Source organism: Sycon ciliatum, chromosome 1, assembly GCF_964019385.1.
Source record: "Sycon ciliatum chromosome 1, ocSycCili1.1, whole genome shotgun sequence".
Classification (NCBI taxonomy): domain Eukaryota; kingdom Metazoa; phylum Porifera; class Calcarea; order Leucosolenida; family Sycettidae; genus Sycon; species Sycon ciliatum.
This window is the reverse complement of record NC_088643.1, coordinates 10,977,513-10,995,527: the sequence shown is the minus strand read 5'-3', so window position 1 is coordinate 10,995,527 and position 18,015 is coordinate 10,977,513. Positions and strand designations below refer to the sequence as shown.

General features: G+C 49.0%; 1 protein-coding gene across 1 annotated transcript; it reads left to right on the top strand.

Moving 5' to 3' along the window:
- Nucleotides 1-1,746: 1,746 nt before the first annotated feature.
- On the top strand, nt 1,747-17,610 carry LOC135813096 (uncharacterized). The gene is made up of 18 exons (XM_065326317.1): nt 1,747-2,449; nt 3,537-3,585; nt 4,323-4,498; nt 5,621-5,744; nt 7,075-7,185; nt 7,616-7,701; nt 8,087-8,143; nt 8,532-8,622; nt 8,919-9,217; nt 9,769-9,849; nt 10,496-10,598; nt 11,915-12,532; nt 12,979-13,205; nt 13,577-13,705; nt 14,606-14,820; nt 15,654-15,694; nt 16,223-16,325; nt 16,821-17,610. Exons 1-18 carry the CDS (start codon nt 2,195-2,197, stop codon nt 17,221-17,223), a joined length of 3,168 nt encoding a protein of 1,055 aa, XP_065182389.1. The 5' UTR covers nt 1,747-2,194; the 3' UTR covers nt 17,224-17,610.
- The last annotated feature ends 405 nt before the right edge of the window (nt 17,611-18,015 follow it).

The following is an 18,015-nucleotide window of genomic DNA, read 5'->3' as shown; positions in this document are numbered from 1 at the left end:
TAGCCAGTGACGAAGGTCAAGCGATAGATGAGATTGCGGACGCACCTGACTTCCAAGTGGAGTCTGCAACGAGCAGCACAGAGGACGGAATCGTCGGCGAAGCTGTAGAGCGACCGTTGTTGGAAGCTGCTGGATCATCCAAGACTTACTTCAGTGACATTGGAGTGTGTTGGAAAGGATATTCTGAAAGTGTACCTCCACGGTGGAATCCCTGATTCCTCCGAAATTTGCCATACATGGAAAAGATTTCCGTCATTGACAATCATTGTGTGCCACTAGCTGCACTGAAGGCGAAGGATTTCGTTTCCTGTGCGTGTCCAGACGGGTGGCAAACAGCGCCGCTTTCAACTATCCTGGTTGGAGGAGTTTCCCTGGGTAGTCTTTTGACCGGCGTGCCATGGTGGCTTCTGCTTGCCCTGTGTAATGTTTGCTCCAGGTGATTCGAAGTTTGGGCAGCTTTACCGCAGTCCTCCCCAGAATATAACCCGACTCAAGACTGAGTGTGTGGATGTGCTTCAGCGACTCGTTTCACGGCATAACATGAAATCGTCCTGCTGAACAAAACATCCATAAAAAATGCCTTGGCAAAGTTCAGTCTTTTTAAATCAAATATGCGTAGCAGTGACATTATCCAGCAGTTTATGCACAAACTCCATCGGATACGTATAAGAGCACTAGCCGTGTGGAATTATGTTGGTTGATCAGTTGGCATGGGAACCACTCCTAGAGGCGAGCGGTGTACGCCCCTGGTACATGGGGGGGTATGTAGGATGTGGCTACCAAATATATAGTGCCACCACCTTCAATCACAAGATCAACGCACAGATGGAGCTTGCACTGCGGTGGGGAAAGCATTGAGTGCCGCCAGGCATCCCACAATGCCACAAAGTCACGCCGAACTCGGACCGAAATCCCAGGCGCTACATCCATGTTACCATCTTAAATTTAAACTATGAATCGGACCATGATACAAGTAATACTGACCATATTTTATTGTAATGGTGGGATGCTAGCACTAGCTGAGCGAGTATGTAAAATGTAAGGCACCGGTGCGCTGATGTTCTTCAGCCGGTAATTTACCGGTGTTTGTCACGCGGGTGGTCAGAGCGATAATGTGTGATAATTCTGTTACGATGGCTGAAACTGTTAGCAGGATGCTTTCACAGCTGCCATTACTGCCTTAGCCGATGGATCACTCAAACGCAATCTTTCAGTTTCACCTTCCAAACCTCATCTCCTGCTTTTGAAGCACATGATTCCACTTTGCAGTCTCCAGCATGGGACAGTCCCGTTGATGTGCTGACGCTATTTCTGGCAGCCCAGCAATGAATGCGACTTAGGTTACCAATCTACAACCTGTTTAGTGTTCCGTGGTTATCCCCAGTCAGTGGAGCCTAGGCCAGGGTCGGAATCTTCGGAAAATGCGAAAGGTTAGAAAATGAAATCTGGATTGCGTAGGCGGAAAGGTTGTGGGGTGCGTCCGACATCCGTGAAACGCCGATAGCAATGCAGCCTTTCCAGTCCAGCTCGGACCACGCACTTGCAAGCCAGTCGAGTTGTGCAGACGACTTGAGCTGAGGAAAGACTGGCACTGGTGAATGGCTGTAAAAGTGTTTCCAAGCACTTACAAGTAGTCGAGTCAATAGTACTACTGGTAGTGACTTACGCCCTGGACTCGTTCTTGCTCGGGCTAGCGCTGTTGTATTCATCGATGGTGTTGTGAATAGAGTCGCGGGTTCGTATGCGATTTTTCAGCAGGTCAAGGCCAAGATGGTACAGCTGACTGCCTTCCAAAAGGTCAGACAACGCACGACGTTACTTGACTACGGAGATACGATATGTCCGCGCGCAGTCCGATGGACAAGATGTTCGTTCGTGTACGAGAACGCTGTAGGCTGCGCAGTGTGTTGGATAAAATCTTTTGTGCCACTATCAGTTTCGTTCGATGGTGACACTGGGAGGATTTATTCTAGCAAGCTCCGGTAGACACGGAAGTAGCATGTCCGTTCGTGAAATGTGTCACAAGAGTTTCCTTACAAGGTGTCAGTTGTAAATCCAACAACCGTTCCAGGGCTTCTCAGCTCCGCGCGACAGCGTTCTATCACGCAAGTCTCCTGTCGTTGTGGTGAAAAAAACTAGCGACAACGCTCTGCCAGTTTTGGAGTATCCCACTTGGAATTTGTGTATCGCTGTCATGGATGGGAAGTCGATTCTAGCACGTCTTGCAGTGGATTTCCGCGTTGTGTTCATCCTGTCTGTGACGTGCGCTCTGTCCGCGCGCGCCGTTGACAGTCCAACAACTGCTGCCACTAGCGCCAAACCACCAGTGACCTTTTCAACTTCCGTCGTCCTCTCCATAGACACGTTCAGCAAGAAGCTGGCTGAGCAGAGCAAGTGCAAATCCGCTGTGAGCAGCACAAGCACTTTTGATACAGCAACCCTTCGACCGGTAAGGTGTTACCAAGAGTATATTTTGCATTCGGGAAGCTTATTTTATATTTCTCTTGGTGTTAGTGTACCGAAGGACTTGGGTATACTGTGTGTGAGTAGTACATGCACTGAAGTATTTTAGTGTTCACTTGTGTACTTCCTTGACAGTTAGCTGAAACTTGTTTGGAGAATCTCGATATCGGTGAGGATCCAGTCGTAGAGACCGGTGTTCCTGTGTGCGTGATCATGGTGATGGACTTCACTACAACCTGGAGTGGAGAGACCGGACGTGCAATGGCTCCGCGGTTCAGGACGTGTTTGTAATTGTTTGTTGTAGCGTGTGGGACATGTTTCTCGCTTCGACGTCATTCTATCCGCCTTCGAGAGGGAAGCTTGAATCCTTTGCATTTGACCGTCTTCTGAGACCTCATTAGTGACCACAGTGGTGCAAACTGATTCATCAACAATGCTACAAGCGGCAAGCGATGGCATAGGTAGCCTGATTCAACATTATTACACACAGGACCCCACTTCTGGCAAGATAGAGGTAGAAGTGAAAAATGAATGATCTTTTGATTCTTTTCTGTGATACTGCCCGGACTTTTTCACTACTCTGCATCGAACTCTAAGTGATGTGGTGATGGATCATGAATGAGCCTCTCCAGAAATAGAAATACATAGTGGCGTGTTTGCCCAAACAGGCTCTTCAGCCATCAATGACAGTCAGTACAGCCAGTACAGCCAGCACAGCCTAAGACTACTCCACATCTCTCAGTTTTTGGTAGGCTGATGGCTGAATGGCTGATTGATCACAAAACTCACTGAAACATCCAACACAATAATAGTCCAGTATGGGAATCAATGGACACTGATGATGCTCTTACTAATACACCTTTAAAAAATATGTCAGAAACTTCTGCCAGCACCAATCCTTCTTTGCAATAGTGTCGGAGTGCAGAAGCTTCCTGATAATCGCAATGGAATTTGTCACGGGGCTTTTTGAGACGAAATGGCAGGCTGACTCTCAAGTTTCTGCCTCTCTCTCTCTCTCTCTGTTGTGCATGATGATGCTGATGTGCATTTTTCCTGTTTTGCTTGCTCGATAGAGTTCAACTCTTGGGACTGCAGCATCGATATCGACATGCAGCACATCCGGTCAGTGTTCAGGCCGGGTGTCGTACAATGAGACTTCAGTATAGCACATGCTGTGGCAGGTTGCAGTGAAAATTACTATTTTGAGCGCCCTGCATAATGCTATACCAGTCACTTGATTTTAGCTACAGAGTACAGAGCAGGGGCGTCGGAAGGAGTTTAACATTGGTGCAGCGGAAGTGTGAGAGGGGGTCCGGGGTCATCCCCCGGGAAAATTTTTGAAAATTGGGCCTAAAAAGCCAAATAGAATAATAAAAAGAATGTGTATGCTGATGATACACCGCATTGTCGATGTAAAACATGGTACCTGTACAAGAGTCGACAAGCCACCAACAAGGTTGAAATGTTAAAACAAAAAAAACAAAAAATCGAAGATTATTGGTGCGGCTTTGGCCGCACCTGCCGCACCGGTTCCGACGCCCCTGCAGAGTACTGATTTTTACGACTCTTGGCCGTACATTATACTTTCAACTTCAAAGTTCTGATATAGCAAGTAAGTACTAAGTTCTGGCTCAAGGTGGAGAAATATTCGGTACGGTTAGTTTCATGGCAACACTTGTGCTTTGCTTAGATGTGACAGCCTCCGTGTATAGTCAGACCCGAGCCTGGCCGCCAGATTCTGCACGGAGACGGAAGTAGAAGGCTGAGGAAGGTACCAGTGATTGCTTGCCTTACTGTGCATGCAACACAAGCCCGTCAAGGTCTCTCTCTAACCTACGTGGCCGTTCTCTTCCATTCAGACTTTGTACGCGTAGCCAAGCCCATGGTGGTGCGCAAGTCCAAGACGGAGAATTACCTGGCATGGCGACCGTTCACAGAGCAGACGTCACCTCCAGCCGAGGAAAAAGTGTACTTTCTCCTGTGCAAGCGTGGCAGCATTTCCCAGTGTACGGATGACGGTACTAACCTTATTGTAGTAAGTTATTGGTGTTGTGGAGTGGTGCTGTGTTCTGCTGTCTTATACAATGCGAGCATGTTAAAGGGGAAGTTAAGGCAAAAATTAAAATTTCACGAGTTGTAGTCTTCGGGGTGCTGAGTCGAATGGTCTTGGTCCGAGGAAGCTGAGACGTTCCCTTCCTACTTGAATCCCAATCGAACTCGCGCACTTCCACCGAAACTGGGTGACTGCGCCCTACTAGATGGGGCTTTGTATGCAAAATGTCACTAAAAGCGCCATTTCGTTCTTATAAAAGCACGGATGACCGCGGCTGGCCCATATGTTGTAGTCTTTTGGATGCTGAGTCGACTGGTTTTGGACCGAAAAGGCTGCGATGCAGCGTTCCTCCTTTATTCCCAATCGAACATGGTCGAACAAGTGGTCACGTGCTCCTGCGTACACCAGTCACCTGGTCACCGTGCCTGCAGGGTACAACTCACTAGCCTGTTTGACCTTTTTTGGGTGCAGTCCTGTCACTCGATTTGAACTCGAGTTGAACCTTGGTGTGAAAGTTGTCGCCTGCTGGCGTGGTGACCAGGTGATTTGGGCACCCAGGAGCACGTGACCGCTTCTTCAACCATGTTCGATTGGGAATAAAGGAGGAACGCTGCATCGCAGCCTTTTCGGACCAAAACCAGGCGACTCAGCGTCCAAAAGACTACAACATATGGGCCAATCGCGGTCATCCGTGCTTTTATAAGAATGAAATGGCGCTTTTAGTGACATTTTGCATACAAATCCCCATCTCGTAGGGCGCAGTCACCCAGTTTCGGTGGAAGTGCGCGAGTTCGATTGGGATTCAAGTAGGAAGGGAGGGTCTCAGCTTCCTCGGACCAAGACCATTCGACTCAGCACCCCCAAGACTACAACTGGTGAAATTTTGATTTTTGCCTTAACTTCCCCTTTAAGCAATGTCTGTGGAGGTGCATGCATGTGCGTGTCCGGTGTGTTTTCAGTGTGTGTGTGTGTGCGCGCGAGAGTGAATGTGCATGAGTGCATCTATAGGCTTTGAAGTTCGAATCCCAATCCATCCAACCAGTGGGTCCCCTACTGTAGGTCCTGTCCTTGCTAACTATGCTGTGTTCCTATCCGCTCTGTCAGATCACCGCTGAGCAAGCACGTACTGGAGGAATAGCACGGCTGGCTGGAACAATACGCGGTACAGTCCGCCTATCCATTGCCGTGGCAGCAGGCTGCTCTCTCTGCCCCTTTGTTCCTTTAGAGGGTAAGATGTCCAGTAGGAAATGTGTAGTATTGTATTGAATTTATTTTACTTCGGTGGCTCAACCGTGAGTACAATGTACTACTACAAAGAGGCCAGAAAAACCGATCATAGGGAGAGTTCAGCTAGTGCTAGACAGCAGATGGCGTTGTTTTGGGCCAAATTCTCTACCTTGACCAGTTGACACATTGATATGGAGACAGAGAATTCTGGGATATAATACGGCGGACAGCAGATGGCATTGCATTCCCCGACGCTGCACTCTTCGGCTGATCTTATTCGCGGCTCCAAAAGCCCGGGTGCTGCTGCTAATCATTTTCAATTTAGCAGACAACACCTAGATAATGGTTATGTTAAAGACTATAATTATTACAGTCTTTTTATCTAGACTTCCTTTCTCTGGTCACCTTTCGTTCGGTGCATGCCCTCACCAAATAGCGGATAATCCAATGCTGGGCGCTCAAAAACAAATTTCAGTATGAGGCTTTAGATCAACATGCCCCCCCCCCCTTCCTCTTAAAACACAGCAAGCCAGTCAGAGAGAAAGAAGTCGGGGACCTTCGCAGATGTATGGGCCAATTTCGAGATGCGGTGCTTTGCCAGTGCAGTCCGTCTTCGCCATGCATAGCTGGTGTGCATAGATGGCTGTGCAAATCACTGAAGTTTGGTTCACTGGAGGCTGCAGCAATGCCAGCGTGGACTTTTCGATGACTACAGCCATGTCTTGATCTGTACAGTCTAGAAGAGAGAGGCAGGACGGGGCTAAACAGGAAGGAGATTAACACCCTCCCCTCCCTCCCCCCCCCCCCGTGTCAAGCAAATTGAAACAATAGAGAGGTTCCGCATAACGTAATTACGTTAGTAAAAAAACATAGTCGGTCTACGGAAAGTCTAACGGAAACTGCATGCATATATGTGTTCCGCCATACGGAGTTTTCAAATCACGTAGCTGCCCTTGGCAACTTCGAACGCCGCAGTGTACGACCAGATCGACCTGGGGAGAGAGTCATAAATTTGTACCCCAATCCACTTACGGACCAGCTACGTTATCACAGCCCTATCTACGTACTCTCCGTAGACAACTTTCCGTAAGTGGAGTGCAAACTCGCGAATTCACAGGTTTTCTCGCCCCCAAACGTAAAGTTGCTCAACTTTACGTAGTGTGGAACCTCTCTAATAGGTAAGGAACACCCCCCCCCCCCCCCCACACACACACACTCACAATTAGAATCGACCATCGGCTTCAATCATTCCATTACCTGCTGTTCGTTCGGTCTAGAGTTTCCATGCAATAGCGTTTCTGCTGCTATGCTGTGATGTTCTGTACATGTAGATGATGCAGTATTGGTGAGTGGAGCTGTTTCCGGTCAACTAGCCCTGCGTGGATATCAGCCAGTTTTCCACTACAACTGGACAGTGGATAACGGTATTTTCGAAGACTGGCGTAAGTGATATCAAGAGAGGGGGGGGAGAGAGAGAGAGAGAGAGAGAGAGAGAGAGAGAGAGAGAGAGAGAGAGAGAGAGAGAGAGAGAGAGAGAGAGAGAGAGATAGACATGGTTTATGAATGATGTACGACCATCCAGTTTGTGAACTATTAAATTCACATTCTTGTCTGTTTACCGCTCTAATTATTAACTGGTTTGAGGGAAAGACATACCGGCACCGCTCTAATTGCAAGCACATTCGAAAATGTGACATTTAACCAATGTTATCGCATGAGCTGATTGTGTTGTAACTGGTGGTGTTAGTGGACATTATAGCGTAACTTGTAGTTCCTTGGTCCTTTTTCTTTTCTATAAATTAACTAATTTGACTTGCGGGATCATGCTCGTGCTACTTGTGCTCCTCCTTCTCCTGCTTCTTTTTTCTCCAGTCAAGTGTGTTGGTCGAAACGTGACGTACGTTGTCTCTATGACGACGAGGGAGTCCGGTAATGTCGCTCAGTTCTTGTCGCCGGAGGTGAGTTCTGCTTCTTCACATTATAATCCTGGCTCCAATCTCCTCCCGTGTGCATGCTGTTTTTGTAGTAATGCTGATAACTGGCATGTTCGTCCTAGGTGATCATCCTTGCAAGGAACTCAGTCCCAACTGACCATTTACACATAACAGCAATGGTTCCGCTATCTGTGCTGCAAGCGTACTGAGTAGTGCCATGCTTGAAACTTCAAAGTAACCCGATTAAGTGTGATTGTTGGGGAGCTGTTCTGGTAACACTTTCATCTTTATCACAGTTCCTTTGGAAGGCTTTACCAATTTACCAATGTATGCCGTCACGTTACTTGACTTACACTGTACATCCCCAGTTTGATTAGGCTATGATTTGGTTGGGTTCCTGTCACTGCAGCGTGCTCTAACTCTGGACAGGGATAGACTTGAACTGGGTGAACAGTACAGTATACAAGTGAGTCCGTTGATCCCTCTCTATCCCCCCCCCCCCTCTCTCTATCCCTCCCCCCCCCCTCTCTCTCTCTCTCTCTCTCTCTCTCTCTCTCTCTTTTCGATATTTTTTAAGTTTTATCGTTACCAGCCAATTCTTCTTGACAAGCTCTCAAGCCCACTTGACTGGATGGATGGACATACATGTGAAACTTGGTATCAGCAGCCACTCACTGTGAAACCAGTCTATCATGGCCGGTCTGTTGAATGCTGGTGGTCTCTGAAAGCATGATGCCGGCTAGTACGCGAATATTGGGCGGTTTACAGTAGATGCCAAACTGTAGTCACTGCCAATGTCACGTCGGTGATGATGTCGGTGATGGTATCGGTGATTGTTAATTTGTACTCTGCAGGTACTGGCATCAAGCTCGGCTGGGGAAATTGATCGTGGCATCCTTCAGAGAGTACAGCAGTTTGGAAACATCCAATCTGTCGCCGTTCCCTGTAAGTTACTGTTATCCACTGGTTGGGTACTTCCCTAGCTTACTCTACACAAAGCTATAGGTAGGACTAGGCATCTTACTCTACACAAAGCTAAAGATAGGACTACAGCATGTAGGCATCTTACTCCACGCATACACAGATAAGGACATCTTGCTGGACACACGGCAAGATGTATCACTTGATACCTCCGACCCTACCTGACAGACTTGGGTGCATTGAGCAACCTCTCGTGCCTATATGTACATTCCCAACCGTGTGTGTGTGTGTGTATGTGTGTGTGTGTGTGTGTGTATCAGTCTGCCGCGATATCGAGACACCCACGCCGTGCATGCGGGGATCGAATGCCAATGTCTACCGCTCGATCCGTGCCAGCTCTGCGACGACATGTGTCTGCTCGGACCAGGCTTGCACTGACCGTATACGCATGTTCAGCCAGGACAAGGAGGCGTGTTGCTCTCAGTTCTCCGTCACCGTGCGCTTGAACGCCAGCGAACTAGCCCAGTCTGTGGACATCCAGTACGTCGAGCACCTGAGCATCGAAGTCAGCGGCCTGCCACTCCCGATTCGACTAGCGATGCACCCGGAGCGTTTGACGGTAGGATCAGTACAGGATAATGCTTATCCTACGGATTAATGCAATCACAAGGTTGCCACTTATTTCGATTTTTCGGAAATGCTCCGATTTTTACAGGTCGTTCTGACAAACCAACCTAAATTCTGCTCCACCATTTTAGTTTCACTGGTCACCAAAATGTCCTATCCTGATGTTTCGGACCTTGAAATCCTAAAATATCCTTTGGCTTCTAAATGGGGCACTGTCTTCCTTTATACCCCCCCCCCCCCCCCCCCCCCCCCAGGTGGGGTTGACCCATTCAGATTTCTCAGTGACTCATAGAAACGTGGCAGGCCTGCAATCAGCACAACACTCTTCTTGGCGCACGGCTTCAAAAGGCCAGTCATCAGATCTTTGTCGTCTGATGATTGGCCGACTAGCCATGAAACTCCAGAATACCCAAAACAATTGGTTAGCCTTGTACAATTGCAAACTTAATTGTCCGATTCGGCTATGATTTCACGGAGCGGAGCACCTTTGCACTTAGCTTGTGTCAATACTTCATGTTTGCTGTTCATCTACGGAACTCACAGATTGCGCAGGACGGGTTGATTGAGCACACTTTCTCCAGCAGAGCCTACTCCCTGCAGACCATCAACATCAACTCCGTTCAGGTAGGGTGGCATTGTGAGGGGCTGCATAGTGAGGGGCTGCATAGTGAGGGGCTGCATGTTAGATGTCACCAATAAAGTTGCAGTTCAGATAGGGCCGCATACCATATTTCGACAATACTGGCCGAGGCGCTTAGTAGTATTGGGAGTGCTAAAATGTCACCGGCCTAAATTGAACAATTTCCACACAAAGCCTTGGAATGATGTGGCGCTTATTTCAGTCAGGCGGTAATAAAAGACCACCGCTAGTTCCCCAAAATATGGTAGTGAAGGGCTGCATGGTGGATGTCACCGGTGGACAGGATTGTAATGCTCACATTACCAAAGTGCCGAGTATTCTCTGTCGCTAGCTTAGCATTGCGCAGCTGCACTCGGTCGAATCTGCCCCAGGCGTATACTTGGCGCCCACAACTTGCATGGCCCTCGACACCCTGGAAGTGGTATGGACGGTGGCTTAAGGTACACACGTACAAATACAGTGATGTGATCGGAGCTGTTTCAAAGAATCAGTTTTGCACATTTGGTCAGATTTCACTGATCGCTATTGCACTATTCAGGAGCCTGGCGCCGTTTGAGTCATAACCTGGGCTTTTCTCTGTGTGTGTGTATGTGTGTGTGTGTGTGTGTGTGTGTGTGTGTAATTTTGTAGTTGCTCGTTTGGATGAGAAACTCGCCGGACGAGGCCACCCAATTCTCTATGCTACGTGTTGGCGGAAAGCAAGTTGTGAATGCCAGCGGCGCGACCTGCAGAGGTACGGGCAACCATGCACGCGATTGGTTTCACATCTATCACATGGCCATACAGGACAGCCATGTTGGTTCCAACTCCACTCAACACTCGCATCCTTGGGTCACATCGTGTTGACCATAGTAGCTCCATTGTCCACATCATGGCATGCCATGATCACTTTCTACACAAATTTAGTCACATGACCAGGTTGTGAAGCCACGCTATTGTTTATGTTATTATACTTCAGTCCAGTCATTCCTAAAGTACTGGCCAGTAAAATTTGACAACTCATGAAAAAGTAGCGCCGTGTTCGAGTGCACAGAATAGTGTGTGCGGTGCTAGGGCCGTGTAAACGTCCGTGCTATTTTATTCATGAGGTTGATTTCCTCTGGCCTGCAGTACTTTATGATGAATCACGTGCTCATACGGTGGTGGTGGTGATCATAGTGTCAGCATACTATACTACAAGATGTACATCCGGGTAGTACACATTGCACTGTTTATGATGTACATCCGGGTAGTACACATTGCACTGTTTATGATGTACATCCGGGTAGTACACATTGCACTGTTTATGATGTACATCCGGGTAGTACACATTGCACTGTTTATGATGTACATCCGGGTAGTACACATTGCACTGTTTATGATGTACATCCGGGTAGTACACATTGCACTGTTTATGATGTACATCCGGGTAGTACACATTGCACTGTTTATGATGTACATCCGGGTAGTACACATTGCACTGTTTATGATGTACATCCGGGTAGTACCAAGAGTACATAACCCCCCAGAGTGTGCAACGCCTGATCCAGCTCTGTGTAGGGTCTTGGTCGAGCGGAATCGGATCTTCTGATGTCATGCGTACACTTCACACCAGCGCAAGGCCGGTCTCGAGGCAGGGCACCATTGTTTTTGATCCAAGAGTACCCGCGACTCCCCGGGTTCCCCTCAGATGTGTACGGTATTATGACGCAAAGACCCGATTCCGCTCGACCAAGACCCTACACAGAGCTGGATCAGGCGTTGCACACTCTGGGGGGTTATGTACTCTTGGTAGTACACATTGCACTGTTTATGATGTACATCCGGGTAGTACACATTGCACTGTTTGCAGTAAAATCACTTCTAACTCAATTAACAAAACATGTACCATCTCCATGCAGTTCAGAACCTTTTGAAGGTTGTGTGATCCTATTGGGAAAGGTATGCCATCAATCCTTCCACGAGTCATGCCCGTTGATGTGTAATGCTACCACTTCGAAGTACATGAGATAAAACAAAAACAAAAAAACTGACATTGATGATGATGTGCATTGGTTTGGCTTTCTACAGTTGACCAGGAAGTGAGCACAATGCCAGTTGCAACTGGCCCCAACCGTCCAGGAGCTGGTACTTTGTACAACAGCAATGACCCAGCAGTGACGCTGACGGGCAGCACTGCGACGAGCACTCAAGACCCGGATGGTGCTGCTGCCGGTGGTGTCAGCGAGGGTGACGCGCTCACCTCCACCATTGTGCCAGCGGCGGCCGCCGGAGCAGGCGTAGTCCTGGTGCTGGTCGGTGTCGCCGTGCTGCTCGTAGTCGGCGTGCGCCGCCGCAAGAACAGCGCCTGGTGCGTCGGGCCGGCCGATCCGAACGTCTTTCCCCAGCTGGAGCACAGGACTGCGGTCGGCGAGCTGCCGCTAATAAAGCCACCACCGCAGGCCGTGGGGATTTCCCTGACCAAAACCAGTCCAGCGCTGTCACCGGTCACGCTGCTATCGCCGACCGGCTCGCAGCTGAGCAAGCGTGGCCGCTGGGAGGCCAGCCTGGAGCACATCGACATCTGCGCGGACGTGGCGCTTGGCGAGGGTGCGTTTGGCAAGGTGTGCCTCGGCCACCTGCTCGAGCCGCTGCTGCCGCGCGGTGCGACCGAGGAAACTTCGATGGTGGCCGTGAAAGAAGTCAAATGTAAGATTTGAACACTTAATGCACCTATTGTAAACTGGGAAACGCTTGCGCCGGTTTGGGTTTCTGATTTGCTCGCACAGACCAACTTGCATCTGGAAATGTTTGCGATTGGATTCAATTTCATTAGTTTTAGAACTTATTACTACAGTTCTACGTTTCGTGTCGGTATACTTTGCGATTTCACGCCCATCGCGAAAATCGCAAACGATTCCGAATCGCAAAGGTTTCCCGGTTTATAGTATCCTATTTGTACAGAACTTCAGATGCAACTACATGTACATGATGAGGTTTTTATTAGCCTTTTTGGTGATACTTGGGGGGGATGTACTTTGGGCTGATTGTGTGTGTTTGTGTGTGTGCGTGTGCGTGTGTGTCCATGCTTGTGCACGTGTACGTGAATGCGTGTGTGTGTGTGTGCATGTGTTGTAACTATTCCATGAGCCTAGATGACCAACACGGTGGTTCGCGTGCCCGCTATGCCGAGGAGTGCCTGAAGAACGAAGTGAAGATCTTCATTGAGCTGCAGCGTGATGGCTCAACATCTCCACACGTCGTGCGCATGGTACACTACGTACGTGAACCACTGCATGGCCGTCTGACGCATCTAGTGATGGAGCTGATGCCATACGGATCGCTGCTGGCACTGATCCGTGCAGCTCGCGAAGGCGACAAGGTTAGGGCATTGTATCCCGGCATTGTTTTGGACGTTGATGTGTAGCGTGTGACTGCGATGTAAGAACTGATGTGGCGGTCTGCATAGCTCATGAAGTGATACACCTGACCAGCACGTCATGTCTGCACAGGCCGTCCTTGCACATGGTACTAAAGGGGGAAGACACACGACGTTGAAAACAGTGCTACTGACTCGACCAACTCTTAGTGTTTCCGGGTGCAGTCCGGAACACTGTCTTCAAAGCAGTGTGTCTTCCGCCTTGTGATACTATGTCACCATCATACATGTAACTGCTTGCACATGTTATTGAAATACTGACATCACTTCATTTGATCTCGGGTGATTTGTTGTTGTGCGCATGGCGTGTGAAGAGCGAGCATTACCGGAAACTACTCACACTACAGCCTGGCTTGCGAGTGGATTTGGAACGAGGGCCGCAGGGACCGTACCCCACTCTGGCAGAGGTGTCCGCGCTGGCCGTCCAGATCTCGAAAGGCATGGTAAGTACCCCCCCCCCCCCCCCCCCCCCGAACACACGCATACAAAACAACATTTGCATGTGTTTGACTTTGATGCGCAGACCAACTAGAAAGCCTTGACAACATCCAAATCACTTTCGAAACCTCCCTTTTATGGAATTGTCTCCCACCCGCATTGACTTCGGAATCTTCTGTCCATGTATTCAAGAAAGAGCTGCGCAAACATTCTTGTCAGTATTCAGGTCTACTCGCTGGCATGCCGTTACCATGTTCATCGTAGTCCCCCCCCCCCCCCCCCTTCCCAATCTGTACTCTCTTGTACCATCATCCTTCAATGCGACGGACCCCACGATAGGCGGTCAGGTCAGCCTTTGGGTCATCCTAATAAAGTTATTATTATTATTAGAGGCAAAATCCTAATTTGAAGAGTATGGCGAGGTTGGGGTGGTTATTCCAAGTACCGTAACGTACAGCCAGAGCACCCCACCTTGGTTTTACAGCCAGGGAAAGGAAAATCGTATGGCAGAGTGCAACCAAGTTTGTACGATGTGAGAACCTTAGTGCACTAAGGTCACACTTCTAAGGTTTTTGTGTGGAGCTCATGTCCGCTCGAAGGTAAATCGAGTATGGATTGACCACTGCTATGCGTGTACAAGGTTCGTGTCGTATGGCCTGCAATCAGGACACCACCTCCACAATGCGACCACAAAAGGACAAGATGGTGGGGCGCTCTCGCGGTACTTTACGGTATAACTCGACTAGGGGCGTACTGTATGATACTTCTTCTGAACTCTGTACAGTACATACATCTTAGGCTTTACTTCAACATCAATAAACCAGAATGATAGAGAGCGAGTTCTCGGGAAATGATACAGAGCCTCAACTAAGGAATACCTCCCCTTCCACACTTGTTTTTTTCAGGAGTTCCTCGCTGCCAAGCACTTTGTCCATCGCGACTTGCGCGCAAAGAACGTGCTGGTTGCGGACGGCAAGCTGCTGAAGATCTGTGACTTTGGCATGACCAGGGATGTGTACACGGACGAGGCGTACGTCAGCAGCAGTCACCGGCCCGTGCCCGTCAAGTGGATGTCGCCGGAAACCCTGAACGGAGATTACTACACGCCGGCCGGTGATGTGTAAGTGCTTGAAGAGAGAATACAGCATACAGCATAATTATAGATGTTGTGTAATTGATGCTACGGTGGTGAGCGAGCGAATTCGTTTATGGGCGCTAAGTAAAACTATACAAAGTGAGTCGGCAGATTTGCTGGTGAGACCTAAGTATGCAGCGTGAGTCAGCGGTTTCGCTTTTTGCTAGTACACCAGTGCGACTCGGCTTTGCCAAAGCATCTCTAGTATTCTCTGCTGATGCTGTGACCACATAACCTCTATAGTGCTGTCGGGTGCGGGGGGGGGGGGGATCAGCTTTGCAGCCTGGGCCATTCTGATCTTTCGTGTACTGCGGTCTATGTGCAGTTGAGCCGCTGTATGCATCGCCATGCTGTGCTGGGAGAAATCCTAGCCTGTTTGTTTCTCTGGTGCCCGGCAACGCTGTACACGTGTTCAGTGCCTGCTACTGCTTTAGCATGGCGGCGCGTTCAGCTATGGCCCATGGGTCTTTATCGACACGACATGGCTGGCAATCAAGGGATATGTACAGGTCATGTGGCACTTGCCAAAGAAACCTGCATTCATGAAATAACCAGTGCAGTGCACCATGAAGCGTTATATCTGTATGCCACCGTTTCATGAAACACTGCATGCAGCTCTGCACCACAGGATCATTCCACGATTCCTTGACCATTTTCACAATTCCTACGACTACACCCACATTTTTATGTTGTGGCTGACGGCACTATGTCAATAATGTGACAAACCCGCTACCAGCACAAACCCGTATCACGCAGAAACAGCTAGCCATGCGGAGAGTGTGTGTGTGTGTGTCCATATCGTCTTCTTTCTTCTGCAGCTGGTCGTTTGGCATTCTGATGTGGGAAATCTGCACCCTGGGTAAGTTCTCAGCTTGTCTCTTGCGCAGCACAAGTACATGACTGTGCATGGCATTGATGAGCTGCTCAATGTTGAAGTCTGCAACACAATGACATTGTGCTTTACGGAAGATACTTCCAACAGTTGTGTGTAGTGTACGCTGTACAGGTCACATAATTATCTCGACATATATTTATTATGTAATGTCAACCCCCACCCTTCGGCATCATACTACGGGGCAATGATCCCGTTTGACTAGGCGAAGTAAAATAAAGAATACAATACATACATCTAATATCCGGACGTGAATGAACGTGTTTCAGGCGTCAGCGGATTCTTCATCACTGCCTACTAATGCAGTTTATCTTGTAACCGATGTCGTACTATTAAACGGTGGTAGACCTGTGTAGGGTTGCAGGAGAATTCTGCGTGTACATGTGTGCAGCAAGTTTACATTGCGCCCGGCTGCATGCCAGAACCTAACTTCAACTCTGAATTCAACAAACCAATTTCTTGTTTGGCATTTTGGCTTTTCATGGGTTCCTGCAGGGTATCTTCCGTATCCAGAGTTTGACAACAACGCTTCCAAGTTGCTGGACTTCTTGAAGGACGGCGGACGCAATACAAGGCCAGTGGGCTGCCGGGACGAGCTGTGAGTGGCAACCCGACCTGTTGTACTTTCCTCATTACTGTTGAAGAGTTGTTTGTCTGACCCATGCTTGAGCACCCCAGCCAGTTTCTACTCATCCCATGAGCTGCAGTGCACCCATGCAATTCATTGTGCAAATCACGCAGGAACAGAGATGTACTGTAGGAACAGAGATCGTAGATGGCACGACTTGTCCCAGGGACCAATCGACTTACTTAAAAAAAAAAAAAGAGGTGTTGCATCCGCACAGAATGCAAACGTGCAGGCAAGTACATGTAGTACACAAGGTGCAGTGTGAATGGTTTCAGTGCACCCCTAATAACCTAGCACTGTACATCCACAGCCTTTGGTCAATAAATCAATCGATCAGCCCATAATCACAAGCCAGGGGGACTCGTCGAAGTGTGCGCTCCCATCGTGTACTTTAAAACCTCTCTCACATCACAACCTCCTTAGTCCTACTGGAATGTTTGCACATCTGCTTTGCTCATCACTCAGGAACGACATCATGACGGCGTGTTGGCAGTGGAAGCCGGAGCGGCGACCGACGTTCACCCAGCTGACGCCCATGCTGGCACGCCTGCTGGAGAGCACGCGCGCAGCCGGCGACTACATGTACGTGCGCGCCTCAAGCCTGGAGATCAGCGGATCTGCAGCGGCGGGAGGGAAAGCCCCCGCCGAGAACTACTACTACGACGCGCTGGTCGTGGAGCGCCGGCTCTTCACCGGCACTGGGCGTGAGTACGACTTGAGAAAAGCCACCGGCGAGAAGAGCAACGGTGCAGGTGCTGGGCTGGAACGAGACACCGATGGGTACCTGGTGCCAAAGGACACGGCGATGGCGTACACGGACGAGCACGGCTACGAGTTCATGAGACCCAGCACCGAGACGACAACATAGCCGAGTGCAATGACATCATTGATTACGTAATCAGTGCACAGCGCTGATACGACTTTACACTGATGTGCAACATCCATTCCGCAATGCCATCCATGCCGTGCTGACAATTTATTTCACTTGATATTAAAGCTCCTAATTTACAAACCTTGACTTCCAGCTTGACTTCATCCAGACTCTCTCCAGTTCTTGATGGCTAACTAGATGAGATAATTATTCGGAGCCATCTCATAACAACATAACACAGCCTGCACTGTAGTTGAGAGAAGAAATGATACATACCTCTGCAGTCTGCACTGTTTTCAAGCACTCGCTTTAGTTCTTCCGGCACCATTACTCATCACGACAGCTTTATTTGAGCTCCCATTGAACTATTTTCGCCTCAAAGCATTTTTCTGTGCCTGGCGGAATACCGTAAAAGCCCGTGTATAGGCCCCCGGGCGTATAGAATAGCAGCCTCGATTTCCTGGGCGTATACAGGGGCACGGGCGTTATTTTGGAACCGGGCGTATACTTGGAATAGGGATAGCAGTAAGTATTGGGTATCAGTACCTGTACATGTACTGGTGTTTCCGACATACCTGGGCGTATACATGGGCATGGGCGCTATTTTGAAACAAAAGTGTTGTCTTCCCCTGACTGGGCGTGTACACGGAGGGTGGGCGTTATTTCGAGTGGGCGTATACAGGGGCTTTTACGGTATCGCCACTCACAAAGTTGACGGCAATTCTCCAACGGAAGGCAAACCTAAACTGATTTTTATATGAAAAGGCAGCATGGAGAAAGTGTTCATTG